At 42.3% G+C, this 19,761-nt stretch overlaps 2 protein-coding genes across 2 annotated transcripts in view; one reads left to right on the top strand and one right to left on the bottom strand.

Annotated features, from left to right (window-relative positions):
- LOC311063420 (gap junction alpha-1 protein-like) overlaps positions 1-14,184 on the top strand; it is a 604,483-nt gene extending 590,299 nt beyond the window's left edge. Inside the window, exon 5 of the transcript XR_014602590.1 lies at positions 14,064-14,184. The gene's annotated coding sequence lies outside the window, so the exon portion shown is untranslated. The remainder of the gene's footprint in view (positions 1-14,063) is intronic.
- Positions 1-19,386, bottom strand: part of ccdc40 (coiled-coil domain 40 molecular ruler complex subunit) — a gene marked incomplete at its 3' end in the record, with an annotated part of 25,233 nt that extends 5,847 nt beyond the window's left edge. Inside the window, exons 1-11 of the mRNA XM_084082295.1 lie at positions 19,312-19,386; positions 18,700-18,783; positions 17,574-17,793; positions 13,801-13,958; positions 11,156-11,278; positions 9,837-9,958; positions 9,116-9,359; positions 8,400-8,582; positions 6,435-6,680; positions 4,686-4,899; positions 3,119-3,288 (exon numbers count right to left, since the gene is read on the bottom strand). Of these exons, the coding sequence (XP_083938421.1) occupies positions 3,119-3,288; positions 4,686-4,899; positions 6,435-6,680; positions 8,400-8,582; positions 9,116-9,359; positions 9,837-9,958; positions 11,156-11,278; positions 13,801-13,958; positions 17,574-17,793; positions 18,700-18,783; positions 19,312-19,356 (1,809 nt within the window). The 5' untranslated portion in view covers positions 19,357-19,386. The remainder of the gene's footprint in view (positions 1-3,118; positions 3,289-4,685; positions 4,900-6,434; positions 6,681-8,399; positions 8,583-9,115; positions 9,360-9,836; positions 9,959-11,155; positions 11,279-13,800; positions 13,959-17,573; positions 17,794-18,699; positions 18,784-19,311) is intronic.
- Between the last annotated feature and the right edge of the window lie 375 nt (positions 19,387-19,761).

Raw genomic sequence — 19,761 nt, 5'->3', positions numbered from 1 at the left:
TAACCAGTCTGTTCTGTATGGATATGACCTCACCTTCTGCCACCTGAAATATATTATTATTATTATTATTATTAATAACCAGTCTGTTCTGTATGGATATGACCTCACCCTCTGCCTCCTGAAATATATTATTATTATTATTATTATTATTATTAATAACCAGTCTGTTCTGTATGGATATGACCTCACCTTCTGCCACCTGAAATATATTATTATTATTATTATTATTATTAATAACCAGTCTGTTCTGTATGGATATGACCTCACCTTCTGCCTCCTGAAATATATTATAATTATTATTATTATTAATAACCAGTCTGTTCTGTATGGATATGACCTCTCCTTCTGCCTCCTGAAATATATTATTATTATTATTATTATTATTAATAACCAGTCTGTTCTGTATGGATATGACCTCTCCTTCTGCCTCCTGAAATATATTATTATTATTATTATTATTAATAACCAGTCTGTTCTGTATGGATATGACCTCACCTTCTGCCTCCTGAAATATATTATTATTATTATTATTATTAATAACCAGTCTGTTCTGTATGGATATGACCTCACCTTCTGCCTCCTGAAATATATTATTATTATAATTATTATTATTATTAATAACCAGTCTGTTCTGTATGGATATGACCTCACCCTCTGCCTCCTGAAATATATTATAATTATTATTATTATTAATAACCAGTCTGTTCTGTATGGATATGACCTCTCCTTCTGCCTCCTGAAATATATTATTATTATTATTATTATTAATAACCAGTCTGTTCTGTATGGATATGACCTCACCTTCTGCCTCCTGAAATATATTATTATTATTATTATTATTAATAACCAGTCTGTTCTGTATGGATATGACCTCACCTTCTGCCTCCTGAAATATATTATTATTATAATTATTATTATTATTAATAACCAGTCTGTTCTGTATGGATATGACCTCACCCTCTGCCTCCTGAAATATATTATAATTATTATTATTATTAATAACCAGTCTGTTCTGTATGGATATGACCTCACCTTCTGCCTCCTGAAATATATTATTATTATAATTATTATTAATAACCAGTCTGTTCTGTATGGATATGACCTCACCTTCTGCCTCCTGAAATATATTATTATTATAATTATTATTATTATTAATAACCAGTCTGTTCTGTATGGATATGACCTCACCTTCTGCCTCCTGAAATATATTATTATTATAATTATTATTATTATTAATAACCAGTCTGTTCTGTATGGATATGACCTCTCCTTCTGCCTCCTGAAATATATTATTATTATTATTATTATTATTAATAACCAGTCTGTTCTGTATGGATATGACCTCTCCCTCTGCCTCCTGAAATATATTATTATTATTATTATTATTATTATTAATAACCAGTCTGTTCTGTATGGATATGACCTCACCCTCTGCCTCCTGAAATATATTATAATTATTATTATTATTAATAACCAGTCTGTTCTGTATGGATATGACCTCTCCTTCTGCCTCCTGAAATATATTATTATTATTATTATTATTAATAACCAGTCTGTTCTGTATGGATATGACCTCACCTTCTGCCTCCTGAAATATATTATTATTATAATTATTATTAATAACCAGTCTGTTCTGTATGGATATGACCTCACCTTCTGCCTCCTGAAATATATTATTATTATTATTATTATTATTATTAATAACCAGTCTGTTCTGTATGGATATGACCTCTCCTTCTGCCTCCTGAAATATATTATTATTATTATTATTATTAATAACCAGTCTGTTCTGTATGGATATGACCTCACCTTCTGCCTCCTGAAATATATTATTATTATTATTATTATTATTATTAATAACCAGTCTGTTCTGTATGGATATGACCTCACCCTCTGCCTCCTGAAATATATTATAATTATTATTATTATTAATAACCAGTCTGTTCTGTATGGATATGACCTCACCTTCTGCCTCCTGAAATATATTATTATTATTATTATTATTATTATTAATAACCAGTCTGTTCTGTATGGATATGACCTCACCTTCTGCCTCCTGAAATATATTATTATTATTATTATTATTAATAACCAGTCTGTTCTGTATGGATATGACCTCTCCTTCTGCCTCCTGAAATATATTATTATTATTATTATTATTATTATTAATAACCAGTCTGTTCTGTATGGATATGACCTCTCCTTCTGCCTCCTGAAATATATTATTATTATTATTATTATTAATAACCAGTCTGTTCTGTATGGATATGACCTCACCTTCTGCCTCCTGAAATATATTATTATTATTATTATTATTATTATTAATAACCAGTCTGTTCTGTATGGATATGACCTCACCCTCTGCCTCCTGAAATATATTATAATTATTATTATTATTAATAACCAGTCTGTTCTGTATGGATATGACCTCACCTTCTGCCTCCTGAAATATATTATTATTATTATTATTATTATTATTAATAACCAGTCTGTTCTGTATGGATATGACCTCACCTTCTGCCTCCTGAAATATATTATTATTATTATTATTATTATTATTAATAACCAGTCTGTTCTGTATGGATATGACCTCTCCTTCTGCCTCCTGAAATATATTATTATTATTATTATTATTAATAACCAGTCTGTTCTGTATGGATATGACCTCTCCTTCTGCCTCCTGAAATATATTATTATAGTGTTACCTTCAGTGTGTGTAGAAGACAGGTGTTATGCAGCATATGGTTACCTTCAGTGTGTAGGTATAGGTGTTATGCAGCATATGGTTACCTTCAGTGTGTAGGTATAGGTGTTATGCAGCATATGGTTACCTTCAGCGTGTAGGTATAGGTGTTATGCAGCATATGGTTACCTTCAGCGTGTAGGTATAGGTGTTATGCAGCATATGGTTACCTTCAGTGTGTGTAGACAGGTGTTATGCAGCATATGGTTACCTTCAGAGTGTGTAGACAGGTGTTATGCAGCATATGGTTACCTTCAGAGTGTGTAGACAGGTGTTATGCATCATAGTGTTACCTTCAGAGTGTGTAGACAGGTGTTATGCAGCATAGTGTTACCTTCAGAGTGTGTAGACAGGTGTTATGCAGCATAGTGTTACCTTCAGAGTGTGTAGACAGGTGTTATGCATCAGATTGAGGTCCGTTTCCAGGCTGCTCTCCAGAGCTCCGTTCTGGCTCAGCAGAGAGTTCAGTTTCAGAACGTCTGACCTCAAAGTCTTCATGTTCTTCTCCACCGCTGTCTGCTCCCTCTGCTCCACTATGATGTGACCTAATATATAATAATAATAATATTTATTCTCTGCTGTCTGCTCCCTCTGCTCCACTATGATGTGACCTAATGATCATAATAATAATATTTATTATTATTCTCTGCTGTCTGCTCCCTCTGCTCCACTATGATGTGACCTAATGATCATAATAATAATATTTATTATTATTCTCTGCTGTCTGCTCCCTCTGCTCCACTATGATGTGACCTAATGATCATAATAATAATAATAATATTTATTATTATTCTGTCTGCTCCCTCTGCTCCACTATGATGTGACCTAATGATCATAATAATAATATTTATTATTATTCTCTGCTGTCTGCTCCCTCTGCTCCACTATGATGTGACCTAATGATCATAATAATAATATTTATTATTATTCTCTGCTGTCTGCTCCCTCTGCTCCACTATGATGTGACCTAATGATCATAATAATAATAATAATATTTATTATTATTCTGTCTGCTCCCTCTGCTCCACTATGATGTGACCTAATATATAATAATAATAATAATATTTATTCTCTGCTGTCTGCTCCCTCTGCTCCACTACGATGTGACCTAATGATCATAATAATGATCATAATAATGATCATAATAATAACTAGAAAATGTGCTCCTCGGAGCACAAGTCTCCGCCAGCAAATATTAGAAATTATTCCAAGATTGGAACTTTGATGATAGGCGTTGCGCCTTTGCTTCTTCATCAGTTTGCAGACAATGATTAGCTTCTTCAGTTTGCATAATAAGAGTTAGTTGCACTGTGTCATCAACTGTGACTGGAAAGTACTGTTCTTTATTAATCCTGTCTAAGCTATTTATATTACGTATTGTGATGACACCAGTGTGTCTACATAATGTATTGCTCCGCCATTTCTCAGCCATTTAGTGATTATTCCTGTCTTACCTCACTTTGAAAGAGACACAGACTCTTTCAAAGTGACACATCTATTTATAGGCCGCTATACGTCATGCGTCTCACTAGCCAATCAGAGAACACTCTTTCAACGTATTGTCACGCGTCACGTGAGGCTTGACCAATGTTAGCTTGGCCGAGGGGGTGGGGGGGGGCGTGAAAACATAGTCTCCTGGCGGAGACAATAATAATATTTATTCTCTGCTGTCTGCTCCCTCTGCTCCACTATAATGTGACCTAATGATCATAATAATAATAATATTTATTATCATTCTCTATCTGCTCCACTATAATGTGACCTAATGATCATAATATCAATGTTAATATTAATGTTAATGTTAAGCGTCACAATCATTTTAATCACTTTATCCATATTTTATGTTCAAAAATATCAGATCTACGCGTGCGTGTGTGTGTGTGTGTGTGTGTGTGTGTGTGTGTGTGTGTGTGTGTGTGTGTGTGTGTGTGTGTGTGTGTACCTTCAGTGCGTATCTTCCTGTGCTCCAGCAGTGTGTATTGGGTGTGTAACGTCAGTGTGTGTTCCGTGTCAGTGTGTCTGTCCTGACTCAGCCTCACTAGCTCCCCCTGCTGTCTGCTCCACAGCTGCTGCTCCTTCTGGATCTCAACCCTCAACTCCTCCAGAGCCTTGCTCAACGACTCCACTGTGATCTGTAGAGGACTGAGGTCTGCATGCTGCACACACACACACACACACACACATACGCACACGCACACGCGCACGCGCACGCGCACACGCACGCACGCACGCACGCACGCACGCACGCACGCACGCACGCACGCACACACACACACACACACACACACACACACACACACACACAATTTAGGCATTTATCATTTACAGGCATGTATTCATAATGACTAAAAAACAGACGATGTATGAACATTAAACTACCAATAACTAAAGAAAGGATGAACGCGACGGCTCGCTTTATTTCTTCCGATTCTACGAGACTCGGACACGTCTTTTAAAGTGATCATACCGGAGATAAATGTTCTATGATGTTTCAAAGGTCAGTGAAAACACTCGAAAATCACTGGCAATCAGTGGCTGAACAAATGATGTTTGTGTTTATTTAACAACACATTCTGCCATTGACGGAGATCTCCATCATTAACAAAGAGATGTACCGCTCCATTCACTTCCTGGTTAAAGTATTTTGGAAATATTGTGTATCTGGGCTCCTGTGTTTTATATGTATTTTTGGCAAAACATGCTATTTTCAACTGTGTAAAACAAGAGAACTGGAGGTCACCATGACATGTTGTTTTTTTCTTTCATTTAAGCACAGTGAAACCCTCAGTGATTAGCAACCATCAGGGGATCCATCATACTGGAGATAAATATTCTGTGGTTCCTGTAAGATTAGTCAGAATGCTTAAACATGCTGGCAGAAGCTACCTGCCAATATTAGAAAGCCCCTGGCAGTGAATGTGTTAACACATTCACTGCCAGCACCGGGGTGAGACCAGTTAACTGGTCTCACCCCGGTGCTGGTAGTGAATGAGTTAACTGGTCTCACCCCGGTGCTGGTAGTGAATGTGTTAACTGGTCTCACCCCGGTGCTGGTAGTGAATGAGTTAACTGGTCTCACCCCGGTGCTGGTAGTGAATGAGTTAACTGGTCTCACCCCGGTGCTGGTAGTGAATGAGTTAACTGGTCTCACCCCGGTGCTGGTAGTGAATGTGTTAACTGGTCTCACCCCGGTGCTGGTAGTGAATGAGTTAACTGGTCTCACCCCGGTGCTGGTAGTGAATGAGTTAACTGGTCTCACCCCGGTGCTGGTAGTGAATGAGTTAACTGGTCTCACCCCGGTGCTGGTAGTGAATGTGTTAACTGGTCTCACCCCGGTGCTGGTAGTGAATGTGTTAACTGGTCTCACCCCGGTGCTGGTAGTGAATGAGTTAACTGGTCTCACCCCGGTGCTGGTAGTGAATGAGTTAACTGGTCTCACCCCGGTGCTGGTAGTGAATGTGTTAACTGGTCTCACCCCGGTGCTGGTAGTGAATGTGTTAACTGGTCTCACCCCGGTGCTGGTAGTGAATGTGTTAACTGGTCTCACCCCGGTGCTGGTAGTGAATGAGTTAACTGGTCTCACCCCGGTGCTGGTAGTGAATGAGTTAACTGGTCTCACCCCGGTGCTGGTAGTGAATGAGTTAACTGGTCTCACCCCGGTGCTGGTAGTGAATGTGTTAACTGGTCTCACCCCGGTGCTGGCTGCTTGCTGCTGGATCTTCTTGTTGAAGGCGTTGATGGCGTCCTGCTTGCGTTGGATGGCGGTGACGGCGGCGGCCATCTTGTCCCGGCCGGCGGCCAGCAGGCCGTCGTGGCGGCTCACTTCCTGCCGCAGGGCGTCCAGCGTGACGGACAGGCCGGCCAGGCGCTGACGCACCTCTCCCCCCCCCAGCGCCGCCGACGCCGTCTCGTTCTCCAGCTGAGACACCTGAGACGTCTGAGAGGACAGAGTGTTATATCACTGAGACATCTGAGAGGACAGAGTGTTATATCACTGAGACGTCTGAGAGGACAGAGGACAGAGTGTTATATCACTGAGACGTCTGAGAGGACAGAGGACAGAGTGTTATATCACTGAGACGTCTGAGAGGACAGAGGACAGAGTGTTATATCACTGAGACGTCTGAGAGGACAGAGTGTTATATCACTGAGACATCTGAGAGGACAGAGTGTTATATCACTGAGACGTCTGAGAGGACAGAGTGTTATATCACTGAGACATCTGAGAGGACAGAGGACAGAGTGTTATATCACTGAGACGTCTGAGAGGACAGAGGACAGAGTGTTATATCACTGAGACGTCTGAGAGGACAGAGTGTTATATCACTGAGACGTCTGAGAGGACAGAGTGTTATATCACTGAGACGTCTGAGAGGACAGAGGACAGAGTGTTATATCACTGAGACGTCTGAGAGGACAGAGGACAGAGTGTTATATCACTGAGACGTCTGAGAGGACAGAGGACAGAGTGTTATATCACTGAGACGTCTGAGAGGACAGAGTGTTATATCACTGAGACGTCTGAGAGGACAGAGGACAGAGTGTTATATCACTGAGACGTCTGAGAGGACAGAGGACAGAGTGTTATATCACTGAGACGTCTGAGAGGACAGAGGACAGAGTGTTATATCACTGAGACGTCTGAGAGGACAGAGTGTTATATCACTGAGACGTCTGAGAGGACAGAGTGTTATATCACTGAGACGTCTGAGAGGACAGAGTGTTATATCACTGAGACGTCTGAGAGGACAGAGTGTTATATCACTGAGACATCTGAGAGGACAGAGTGTTATATCACTGAGACGTCTGAGAGGACAGAGTGTTATATCACTGAGACGTCTGAGAGGACAGAGTGTTATATCACTGAGACATCTGAGAGGACAGAGTGTTATATCACTGAGACGTCTGAGAGGACAGAGTGTTATATCACTGAGACGTCTGAGAGGACAGAGTGTTATATCACTGAGACGTCTGAGAGGACAGAGTGTTATATCACTGAGACGTCTGAGAGGACAGAGTGTTATATCACTGAGACGTCTGAGAGGACAGAGGACAGAGTGTTATATCACTGAGACGTCTGAGAGGACAGAGGACAGCTTTACTGTTATATCACAGCTTTACAGTGGTGGAAAGTAACATTTTTGTACAATTTTGAGGTATTTGTACTTGAGTATTTCCAAGTTCCAATACTTTTACTGCTACTCCACTACGTCTCTGATCCAAATATTGTATTCTTACTCCACTACAATTATTTGAAAACTAGTTACATATACATACATTAACCACTTCAGCCCTGTATATATTTCGGCCATTTGAGAATAGCAGATCTATACAGCAGAATAGCAGAATAGCAGATCTACAAGCTCACAATGCGTCGCGATGGGACACATTGTGAGCTTGTAGCAGGGGCGTAGCCACGGGTGTGCATAGGTAGGCCTGGGCCCACCCATTCGTTTTTTCTGCCCACCCAATTAAAAAAAAAAATATATATATATAATTTTATTTTAGACTGCCCAGGCCCAGCCTCGGGTAGCGTTCTGGCTACGCCACTGGCTTGTAGATCTGCTATTTTCAAAAGATTTGTTTTACATTTTAAAACTTGAAATGGGACATTCTGCATAATGAGTACTTTTACATTTTGAATCATTGTAACTACCTTGTCCTTGTGGAGGGCGGCCATCTTGTTTCGGAGCTGCTTGTTGTGCTGAGCCTCCTTGTGGTGAGTGACTTCCTGTTGGATCAGCTCCATGATGCTATTGGTCAGATCCACACACACGCTGCTCTGCTGCTGCAGCTGATTGGTCAGGCCGCCAAGCTCCGCCCCCTGTGACGCACTTTCCTACAGCGATGGACGAGACAAGACAAAACCATGAGAAACCCTCATTCACTCAGTCATTTGGACAAAACACAGTTTATCACTCGGCCCGCAGATTTATAACAGCATCACTGCATTATATGAATTATTTTAAGCCTGGAACGAAGCCATCCAGGCTCCTGGTGAATCATAACCATAAAACATTAATTCTGTGTCAAAGAAAATATTTGAAAACTGCAAAAATAGTATTTATTAAATATAGTATATAATATGATTAAATATTTGTTGACACAGAATCAAATGTTGTATGGTCATTGTATTTTTTTAACACAAATCTTCTCCTCTGGGGGTCCCCAGCACACATACACCTTCTGGGGGTCCCCAGCACACATACACCTATTGGGGGTCCCCAGCACACATACACCTTCTGGGGGTGCTCGACATGAAAACAGTTTGAGATCTACTGATTTAGAGGCATTTTGTACAATGTGCATCTTAATGGTTTAAATAAAGGTTGAAATGAAATGAAAGGTTATTAGTAGGAGAGGCTGCAGTACCACATTGAGCCTGCGGAGGGCGCCCTCGGTCTCCTGCAGGGCGCGGGCGTAGGTGCTGTAGTTGGCCTGCAGGGCGTCCTGTTGGCCCTGGCTGTGATCTATCAGCCGCCTGGAGGTGGCGCCGTGGAGCTGGGCTCTCCTCAGCTGCGCGGTGAGAAGCTCGTTCCTCTCCTGCTCTTTGATCACCGATTTGTTGAAGCCTTCGATCTCCCAGTCCAACAGCACCACCTGGTGGCGGGCAACGCTGGAGAGGAAAGAAACATTAGAAATGTTATAATTAACCCTTTAAAACGGGAAAGAATTTTACGTTTTCCTCACTGTAGGGCCTCCTACATGGAGGTGAAGGTTTCCTCACTGTAGGGCCTCCTACATGGAGGTAAAGGTTTCCTCACTGTAGGGCCTCCTACATGGAGGTAAAGGTTTCCTCACTGTAGGGCCTCCTGCATGAAGGTGAAGGTTTCCTCACCGTAGGGCTTCCTAACTGTAAGGTTTTTTCACAGTAGGGCTTCCTAACTGTAAGGTTTCCTCACCGTAGGGCTTCCTAACTGTAAGGTTTCCTCACGGTAGGGTTTCCTCACGGTAGGGTTTCCTCACGTAGGGCTTCCTAACTGTAAGGTTTCCTCACCGTAGGGCTTCCTAACTGTAAGGTTTCCCCACCGTAGGGCTTCCTAACTGTAAGGTTTCCTCACCGTAGGGCTTCCTAACTGTAAGGTTTCCTCACCGTAGGGCCTCCTGCATGGAGGTGAAGGTTGTATCTTGTTGTTTCATGTCCATCAGGCTGCTGTTCCACTGCTGCAGCAGCTGTTTACGTTCCATCTGGAGAGAATCCACCTCCATCTGAGCCTGTTAACATTAATATGTACAATACTGTTTATTAATATTATATATGTTTACGTTCCATCTGATCCACCTCCATCTGAGCCTGTTAACATTAATATGTACAATACTGTTCATTAATATTATATATGTTTACGTTGAAGCTACTTGTATCCATGATCCATAAAGCAAGCAGAGTGACCGACAGGTCTGCTACATTAATAGATCATATTCTAACAAATGATGAATAAATAAAGTGCTCCACGGCGTCTCCATTTCAGACCATTTTCACATTTACTCTGCTTGACGAGGAAGATAAACAGTGTGACGACACAATTGGAAACATAATGCAATAGATATGGTGATATTTAAAAGTCGACTTGAAGACATATCCTGGAACAATGTGTTCACACAACCTGATGTAATGGTGCATATCAAGCCTTTATCCAAGAGTATGTTTTACCCTCTGTCCGTCCGTGTGTGTGTGTGTGTGTGTGTGTGTGTGTGTGTGTGTGTGTGTGTGTGTCCGCTCACAGCTAACATTGGTCAAGCTTCACGTGACATCACAATATGTAATATAAATATGTAATATAAATATGTAATATAAATAGGTAAGACAGGATTAATCAGGAACCGTACTTTCTTTTACCACCTCGCCTGGCGGAGACCTGTAGTTTAATGCTGTTTTCAACAAATGTTTTCCACTAACTACTGTGTGTGATGTCATAGTGTCATAGTGTGATGTCACAGTGTGATGTCATAGTGTCATAGTGTGATGTCACAGTGTGATGTCACAGTGTCACAGTGTGATGTCACAGTGTGATGTCATAGTGTCATAGTGTGATGTCACAGTGTGATGTCACAGTGTCATAGTGTGATGTCACAGTGTGATGTCACAGTGTGATGTCATAGTGTCATAGTGTGATGTCATAGTGTCATAGTGTGATGTCATAGTGTCACAGTGTGATGTCATAGTGTCATAGTGTGATGTCACAGTGTGATGTCATAGTATCACAGTGTGATGTCATAGTGTCACAGTGTGATGTCATAGTGTCATAGTGTGATGTCACAGTGTGATGTCATAGTGTCACAGTGTGATGTCATAGTGTCACAGTGTGATGTCATAGTGTCACAGTGTGATGTCACAGTGTGATGTCATAGTGTCACAGTGTGATGTCATAGTGTCACAGTGTGATGTCATAGTGTCACAGTGTGATGTCATACCTCAGTCAGAGCCTCTGTAGCAGCATGAGTTTCATCTTGTTGTGTTCTGAGTTGATCTTCATAAACATCAATCTGCTCTGTCAGTCTGTCCAGATCTCTGGTCACACGCTCTACATACACATCCTGATGAACACACACACATTTACTACACACTCTGTCTGTCTGTCTGTCTGTCTGTCTGTCTGTCTGTCTGTCTGTCTGTCTGTCTGTCTGTCTGTCTGTCTGTCTGTCTGTCATGAATACACACTGATAAGAACCGGCACCAAATGAACCCACCGCTCATAAGATGCAATGTAAAAGTGGTCACTGTGGTGTTAACATGCACCCCATCCCTCTACCTGTCTGTGTATAGACCTGTCTGTCTGTCTGTGTATAGACCTACCTGTCTGTGTTTAGACCTACCTGTCTGTGTATAGACCTGTCTGTCTGTGTATAGACCTACCTGTCTGTGTTTAGACCTGTCTGTCTGTGTATAGACCTACCTGTCTGTGTTTAGACCTGTCTGTCTGTGTATAGACCTACCTGTCTGTGTTTAGACCTACCTGTCTGTGTATAGACCTACCTGTCTGTCTGTGTTTAGACCTGTCTGTCTGTGTATAGACCTACCTGTCTGTGTATAGACCTACCTGTCTGTGTATAGACCTACCTGTCTGTGTATAGACCTGTCTGTCTGTGTATAGACCTGTCTGTCTGTGTATAGACCTACCTGTCTGTGTTTACACCTACCTGTCTGTGTATAGACCTACCTGTCTGTGTATAGACCTACCTGTCTGTCTGTGTTTAGACCTACCTGTCTGTGTATAGACCTACCTGTCTGTCTGTGTATAGACCTACCTGTCTGTCTGTGTATAGACCTACCTGTCTGTCTGTGTATAGACCTGTCTGTCTGTGTATAGACCTACCTGTCTGTCTGTGTATAGACCTACCTGTCTGTGTTTAGACCTGTCTGTCTGTGTATAGACCTACCTGTCTGTGTTTAGACCTGTCTGTCTGTGTATAGACCTGTCTGTCTGTGTATAGACCTACCTGTCTGTGTATAGACCTACCTGTCTGTGTATAGACCTACCTGTCTGTCTGTGTATAGACCTACCTGTCTGTGTATAGACCTACCTGTCTGTGTATAGACCTACCTGTCTGTGTATAGACCTACCTGTCTGTCTGTGTATAGACCTACCTGTCTGTGTTTAGACCTACCTGTCTGTGTATAGACCTACCTGTCTGTGTATAGACCTACCTGTCTGTCTGTGTTTAGACGTACCTGTCTGTGTATAGACCTACCTGTCTGTCTGTGTATAGACCTACCTGTCTGTCTGTGTATAGACCTGTCTGTCTGTGTATAGACCTACCTGTCTGTCTGTGTATAGACCTGTCTGTCTGTGTATAGACCTACCTGTCTGTCTGTGTATAGACCTACCTGTCTGTGTATAGACCTACCTGTCTGTCTGTGTATAGACCTACCTGTCTGTGTATAGACCTACCTGTCTGTCTGTGTATAGACCTGTCTGTCTGTCTGTGTATAGACCTACCTGTCTGTCTGTGTTTAGACCTACCTGTCTGTGTATAGACCTGTCTGTCTGTGTATAGACCTACCTGTCTGTGTATAGACCTGTCTGTCTGTGTATAGACCTACCTGTCTGTGTTTAGACCTACCTGTCTGTGTTTAGACCTACCTGTCTGTGTATAGACCTACCTGTCTGTGTATAGACCTACCTGTCTGTCTGTGTTTAGACCTACCTGTCTGTCTGTGTATAGACCTACCTGTCTGTCTGTGTTTAGACCTACCTGTCTGTGTATAGACCTACCTGTCTGTGTATAGACCTACCTGTCTGTGTATAGACCTACCTGTCTGTCTGTGTTTAGACCTACCTGTCTGTGTATAGACCTGTCTGTCTGTCTGTGTATAGACCTGTCTGTCTGTCTGTGTATAGACCTACCTGTCTGTGTATAGACCTACCTGTCTGTGTATAGACCTACCTGTCTGTCTGTGTATAGACCTACCTGTCTGTCTGTGTATAGACCTACCTGTCTGTGTATAGACCTGTCTGTCTGTGTATAGACCTGTCTGTCTGTGTATAGACCTACCTGTCTGTGTTTAGACCTACCTGTCTGTGTTTAGACCTACCTGTCTGTGTATAGACCTACCTGTCTGTGTATAGACCTACCTGTCTGTGTATAGACCTACCTGTCTGTCTGTGTTTAGACCTACCTGTCTGTGTATAGACCTACCTGTCTGTCTGTGTATAGACCTACCTGTCTGTGTATAGACCTACCTGTCTGTCTGTGTATAGACCTACCTGTCTGTCTGTGTATAGACCTACCTGTCTGTGTATAGACCTACCTGTCTGTCTGTGTATAGACCTACCTGTCTGTGTATAGACCTACCTGTCTGTGTTTAGACCTACCTGTCTGTGTATAGACCTACCTGTCTGTGTTTAGACCTACCTGTCTGTGTTTAGACCTACCTGTCTGTGTATAGACCTACCTGTCTGTCTGTGTATAGACCTACCTGTCTGTCTGTGTATAGACCTGTCTGTCTGTGTTTAGACCTACCTGTCTGTGTATAGACCTACCTGTCTGTCTGTGTATAGACCTACCTGTCTGTCTGTGTATAGACCTGTCTGTCTGTCTGTGTATAATAGACCTACCTGTCTGTGTTTGTGTCCTGCAGCCTGGCTCTTGTCCTGCTGGGCTTTACGCGTGGCGTTCCGCATGGCGCTGACATCTGATTGGACGTCAGCGTTGACCTGCTGCATGTAGAGCAGCCGACGAATCAGGTTGTCCATCTCGGCCTGCAGCTGTGACACTGTGGAGAAAGGACCAATCAGTGCTCTTCATTTACTGATAGGTTTATGAGTGCATACATCAGGAGTGATGTAACTCTGATGATGTAGAGCGTTGGTTCTCAAAGTGGGGTCCGGGGACCCCCAGGGGTCCTTGAGGGAGTTCCAGGGGGTCCCCAGCTAAATGATGGATAGTTAGGAACCAAATGGACCCTTATGGGTCTGTAACTCTGAGAGTGTACAGATGGATCCAAATGGACCCTAACGGGTCCATTTGGATCCATCTGTACACTCTCAGAGTTACATTAACATTGATTTTACAATATAAATTGGGGTCCCAGAAATAGAAATGCCATTAAATGGGGGTCCGTAGCCCTAATGCATGTCAAACTGGGGGTCCTTGGAATTAAAATGGTTGAGAATCACTGATAGAGCCGTAAAATCTTGTATTATGGGGGTCCCTGGCTTATCTTTTCAAATGGCGGTCCGCAAGCTAATACGTGTCAATTTGGGGGTCCTTGACATGAAAAAGTTTGAGAACCACTGATATAGAGGACCAGTGGTCCTCTATATCAGTGGTTCTCAAACTGTTAGTGAGTGTGTAAATATAGTGGTCCTGGACCACTATATTTACACACTCACTCCAGAGGAACACATTACTACTGTACAGAAACCTCTTATCTCCGTATTTTGACTTTTTTTTTGGTAAATGAATGCCGTACTTCGTCATTCTAGCGTGTCACACTCTTGTGTGAGACACTAGAATGACGATATAGCAGATCTACAAGCTCAAAACGCATCGCAGTGAGCCTTTGAGCCTGTAGATCTGCTATTTTTGCTATTTTTAAATTGGAATCCTGATTTATTTTTTTAATTGAAATCCTGAAAAGATTTAATATCATTTCAAATGCATTTAGTTATACTTATGTTTACTAACTTTATGAACTTAAATACAAATACATTGGACATAAAAAAGTCATGAAGCTATCTTTTGTAAACTTTGTTTAGAGGTGGTTGTTTTTGATCGATATGTGAGATATAGGTTCAGTTGTGAATTGTACTTCCATGTACTTTTACCATGTCTTTCTAAATAAAGTATTCAATCAATCAGATAGTAGACACATCTGTGCATGAGCTCCTGCTCAAAAGACTGGCCGTACGCCGTGGCAGAAACACTTTTATCCAATACGTTTTCTCTCTCCCTCGACAAATGCTCTGAATTACAATAAAGAAATACAAAAAATTCAAATAGGGATTTCGACATTGGCTTTTTTGACGATATTATCAGACGTCTCTAAATAAAAACTAAAACTACAGCTTTCCACAAAATCAAAGCTAAAGCAATCCCTCCTTAAAGGAGTATTTATTCATTCCTGAGCCAATCATTTGATGACCGGGTCATGGGTCAATAGGAGAATCATTAGGAGACTCTATATGACAGTGGTTCTCAACCTGTGGGTCGAGACCCCCAGGGGGGTCCCCACATGATTTTTTGGGGGTCCCCAGATGATAGTGATGTGACAATTTAAGGACTTTCAATACCTAAAAAAAAGACCATTACTGCAAAAGTAATGAACAGCCTATACTATAAAACATTGGCCAAATTGTCAAATAATATAAGAAAGAGGCAAAAATTATGAAAATAGCAGATCTACAAGCTCACACAACGCCTCGCGTTGCGAGGCGTTGTGAGCTTGTAGATCTGCTATTTTCACAATATTTATCTGTGGAACAGAGTTAAACTAAATGGGGGGTCCCCAGTTCAAATATGATTAGTTTGGGGGGTCACGGCCTGAAAAGGTTGAGAACCACTGCTATGTGAGACTCCGCCGGTCATCAAATGAAGGTCTCATCAAGGCCACAAAAACAGAACAAATCTCCATGAATTCAAGGCTTCATGGGGTGTTGGTGGAACTGACAGAAAATAAGACTTTTTTTGGGGTGAACGACTGTTGAAAATGGAATAAAAAACGAATGGTAATGTTAGAGGGTTTCATAAGGTTGCTAGGTGGTCATAAAGGTTGCTAGGTGGTCATAAAGGTTGCTAGGTGGTCATAGAGGTTGCTAGGTGGTCATAGAGGTTGCTAGGTGGTCATAAAGGTTGCTAGGTGGTCATAGAGGTTGCTAGGTGGTCATAGAGGTTGCTAGGTGGCCATAGAGGTTGCTAGGTGGTCATAGAGGTTGCTAGGTGGTCATAGAGGTTGCTAGGTGGTCATAGAGGTTGCTAGGTGGCCATAGAGGTTGCTAGGTGGTCATAGAGGTTGCTAGGTGGTCATAGAGGTTGCTAGGTGGTCATAAAGGTTGCTAGGTGGTCATAGAGGTTGCTAGGTGGTCATAGAGGTTGCTAGGTGGTCATAGAGGTTGCTAGGTGGTCATAAAGGTTGCTAGGTGGTCATAGAGGTTGCTAGGTGGTCATAGAGGTTGCTAGGTGGCCATAGAGGTTGCTAGGTGGTCATAGAGGTTGCTAGGTGGTCGTAAAGGTTGCTAGGTGGTCATAGAGGTTGCTAGGTGGTCATAAAGGTTGCTAGGTGGTCATAGAGGTTGCTAGGTGGTCATAGAGGTTGCTAGGTGGTCATAGAGGTTGCTAGGTGGTCATAGAGGTTGCTAGGTGGCCATAGAGGTTGCTAGGTGGTCATAGAGGTTGCTAGGTGGTCATAAAGGTTGCTAGGTGGTCATAGAGGTTGCTAGGTGGTCATAGAGGTTGCTAGGTGGCCATAAAGGTTGCTAGGTGGTCATAAAGGTTGCTAGGTGGTCGTAAAGGTTGCTAGGTGGTCATAGAGGTTGCTAGGTGGTCATAGAGGTTGCTAGGTGGTCATAAAGGTTGCTAGGTGGTCATAAAGGTTGCTAGGTGGTCATAGAGGTTGCTAGGTGGTCATAAAGGTTGCTAGGTGGTCATAAAGGTTGCTAGGTGGTCATAGACGTTGCTAGGTGGTCATAAAGGTTGCTAGGTGGTCATAGAGGTTGCTAGGTGGCCATAAAGGTTGCTAGGTGGTCATAAAGGTTGCTAGGTGGTCATAGAGGTTGCTAGGTGGTCATAAAGGTTGCTAGGTGGTCATAGAGGTTGCTAGGTGGTCATAGAGGTTGCTAGGTGGCCATAGAGGTTGCTAGGTGGTCATAAAGGTTGCTAGGTGGTCGTAAAGGTTGCTAGGTGGTCATAGAGGTTGCTAGGTGGTCATAGGGGTTGCTAGGTGGCCATAGAGGTTGCTAGGTGGTCATAAAGGTTGCTAGGTGGTCATAGAGGTTGCTAGGTGGTCATAGAGGTTGCTAGGTGGTCATAAAGGTTGCTAGGTGGTCATAGAGGTTGCTAGGTGGCCATAGAGGTTGCTAGGTGGTCATAAAGGTTGCTAGGTGGTCATAGAGGTTGCTAGGTGGTCATAGAGGTTGCTAGGTGGTCATAAAGGTTGCTAGGTGGTCATAGAGGTTGCTAGGTGGTCATAAAGGTTGCTAGGTGGTCATAGAGGTTGCTAGGTGGTCATAGAGGTTGCTAGGTGGTCATAAAGGTTGCTAGGTGGTCATAAAGGTTGCTAGGTGGTCATAAAGGTTGCTAGGTGGTCATAAAGGTTGCTAGGTGGTCATAAAGGTTGCTAGGTGGTCATAGAGGTTGCTAGGTGGTCATAAAGGTTGCTAGGTGGTCGTACCGTGGCTCCTCTCCTTGGCGGCCTGGGAGGCGGTCTGGTCAAAGGCCTTCCTGGCGTCTAGCAGCTGGTCCTGGGTCTGCCTGCGGTGCCGTGCAGCCGCCGCCGCCGCCTCGTGCTGCCGCTCCACGCTGACCTGGGATCTGTTCAGCTGCTCCTGAACGCCGTACAGACGCTCACCCAGCTGCTCCCTGTGGAGCGCCTCCGCTTTGTCCACGGCCTCCTATACACAGCAGAGGAACCATACGATACATACATACAGTTTACACACATCTACACACAGCAGAGGAACCATACGATACGTTACATACAGTTTACACACATCTACACACAGCAGAGGAACCATACGATACATACATACAGTTTACACACATCTACACACAGCAGAGGAACCATACGATACATACATACAGTTTACACACATCTACACACAGCAGAGGAACCATACGATACGTTACATACAGTTTACACACATCTACACACAGCAGAGGAACCATACGATACGTTACATACAGTTTACACACATCTACACACAGCAGAGGAACCATACGATACGTACATACAGTTTACACACATCTACACACAGCAGAGGAACCATACCATACGTTACATACAGTTTACACACATCTACACACAGCAGAGGAACCATACGATACATACATACAGTTTACACACATCTACACACAGCAGAGGAACCATACGATACATACATACAGTTTACACACATCTACACACAGCAGAGGAACCATACGATACGTTACATACAGTTTACACACATCTACACACAGCAGAGGAACCATATATACGTACATACAGTTTACACACATCTACACACAGCAGAGGAACCATACCATACGTTACGTACAGTTTACACACATCTACACACAGCAGAGGAACCATACGATACATACATACAGTTTACACACATCTACACACAGCAGAGGAACCATACCATACATACATACAGTTTACACACATCTACACACAGCAGAGGAACCATATGATACATACATACAGTGTGGGCAACCGGCGGCCCGGGGGCCACCTGCCGCCCCCCCCCCCCCCCCCTTCACTTAATGCGGCCCGCAGGTTAAAATAGTATTATTACATAAGTGTCAGAAGATCCCACCTTCTCCTTCAGCTCCTCATCCAGTCTGTCCAGCTGCTGGCTGAGATGTTTCTTTAAGGCTGTCTGGTACCTGCTGACCAGAGGCTGTGGAAACATTTAATTACATGTTTACATGAGATGTAACCATAACCATATATATAAAGAAGAAACATTAAATACATGTTTACATGAGATGTAACCATAACCATGTGTATATAAAGAAGAAACATTAAATACATGTTTACATGAGATGTAACCATAACCATGTGTATATAAAGAAGAAACATTAAATACATGTTTACATGAGATGTTTCTTTAAGGCGGTCTGGTACCTGCTCACCAGAGGCTGGACATGGAAATACACGTTGTTGTCACAAAGATAAGTAATAATGATAACAAAGGAGTAAACACATCCTCTCAATAAAGAGCATTCTAAACACTGCATCGTATTTTACACACTATGTCTGAGTCTTCATCAACATGAACATACATGATGGAAGACACGCTACTGTGTTCAGTCTAGATAGATAGATAGACAGACAGACAGACAGACAGACAGACAGACAGACAGACAGACAGACAGACAGACAGACAGACAGATAGATAGATAGATAGATAGATAGATCTGCTAACATGTTCAGGGTCCAGAATGATGAGTTCCTCCTGATCCTCTGTCATCTCTGGATCGTCCAATGACTGATCGTCTGTGATGAGAGGAGATTACATTACATTACATTACATTACATTACATTACATTACATTACATCATCTTTTTCTGTCTTTTTTTCTTTTTACCCTTTTTCTCCCCAGTTTTTAGTCGCTGCATATTAATTCCTCTTCACACACGAGTGTGTGAAATAATCATTCATATTAATAATCAAAATAATCCTATTTGAACTGCATGGGGACTGACTGTTCTTCCCGATCCACAGATGTTTATAACAGAGCCCTGTGGAACCCCTCAGTGTGGTGATAGAGTTTACATACAGACCTAGTACAGAGCCCTGTGGAACCCCTCAGTGTGATAATAGAGTTTATATACAGACCTAGTACAGAGCCCTGTGGAACCCCTCAGTGTGATAA

This window comes from Gymnoscopelus microlampas (assembly GCF_963454915.1).
Source record: "Gymnoscopelus microlampas genome assembly, chromosome: 16".
In the NCBI taxonomy this organism is placed as follows: domain Eukaryota; kingdom Metazoa; phylum Chordata; class Actinopteri; order Myctophiformes; family Myctophidae; genus Gymnoscopelus; species Gymnoscopelus microlampas.
This window is presented reverse-complemented; position numbering and strand designations above follow the sequence as displayed.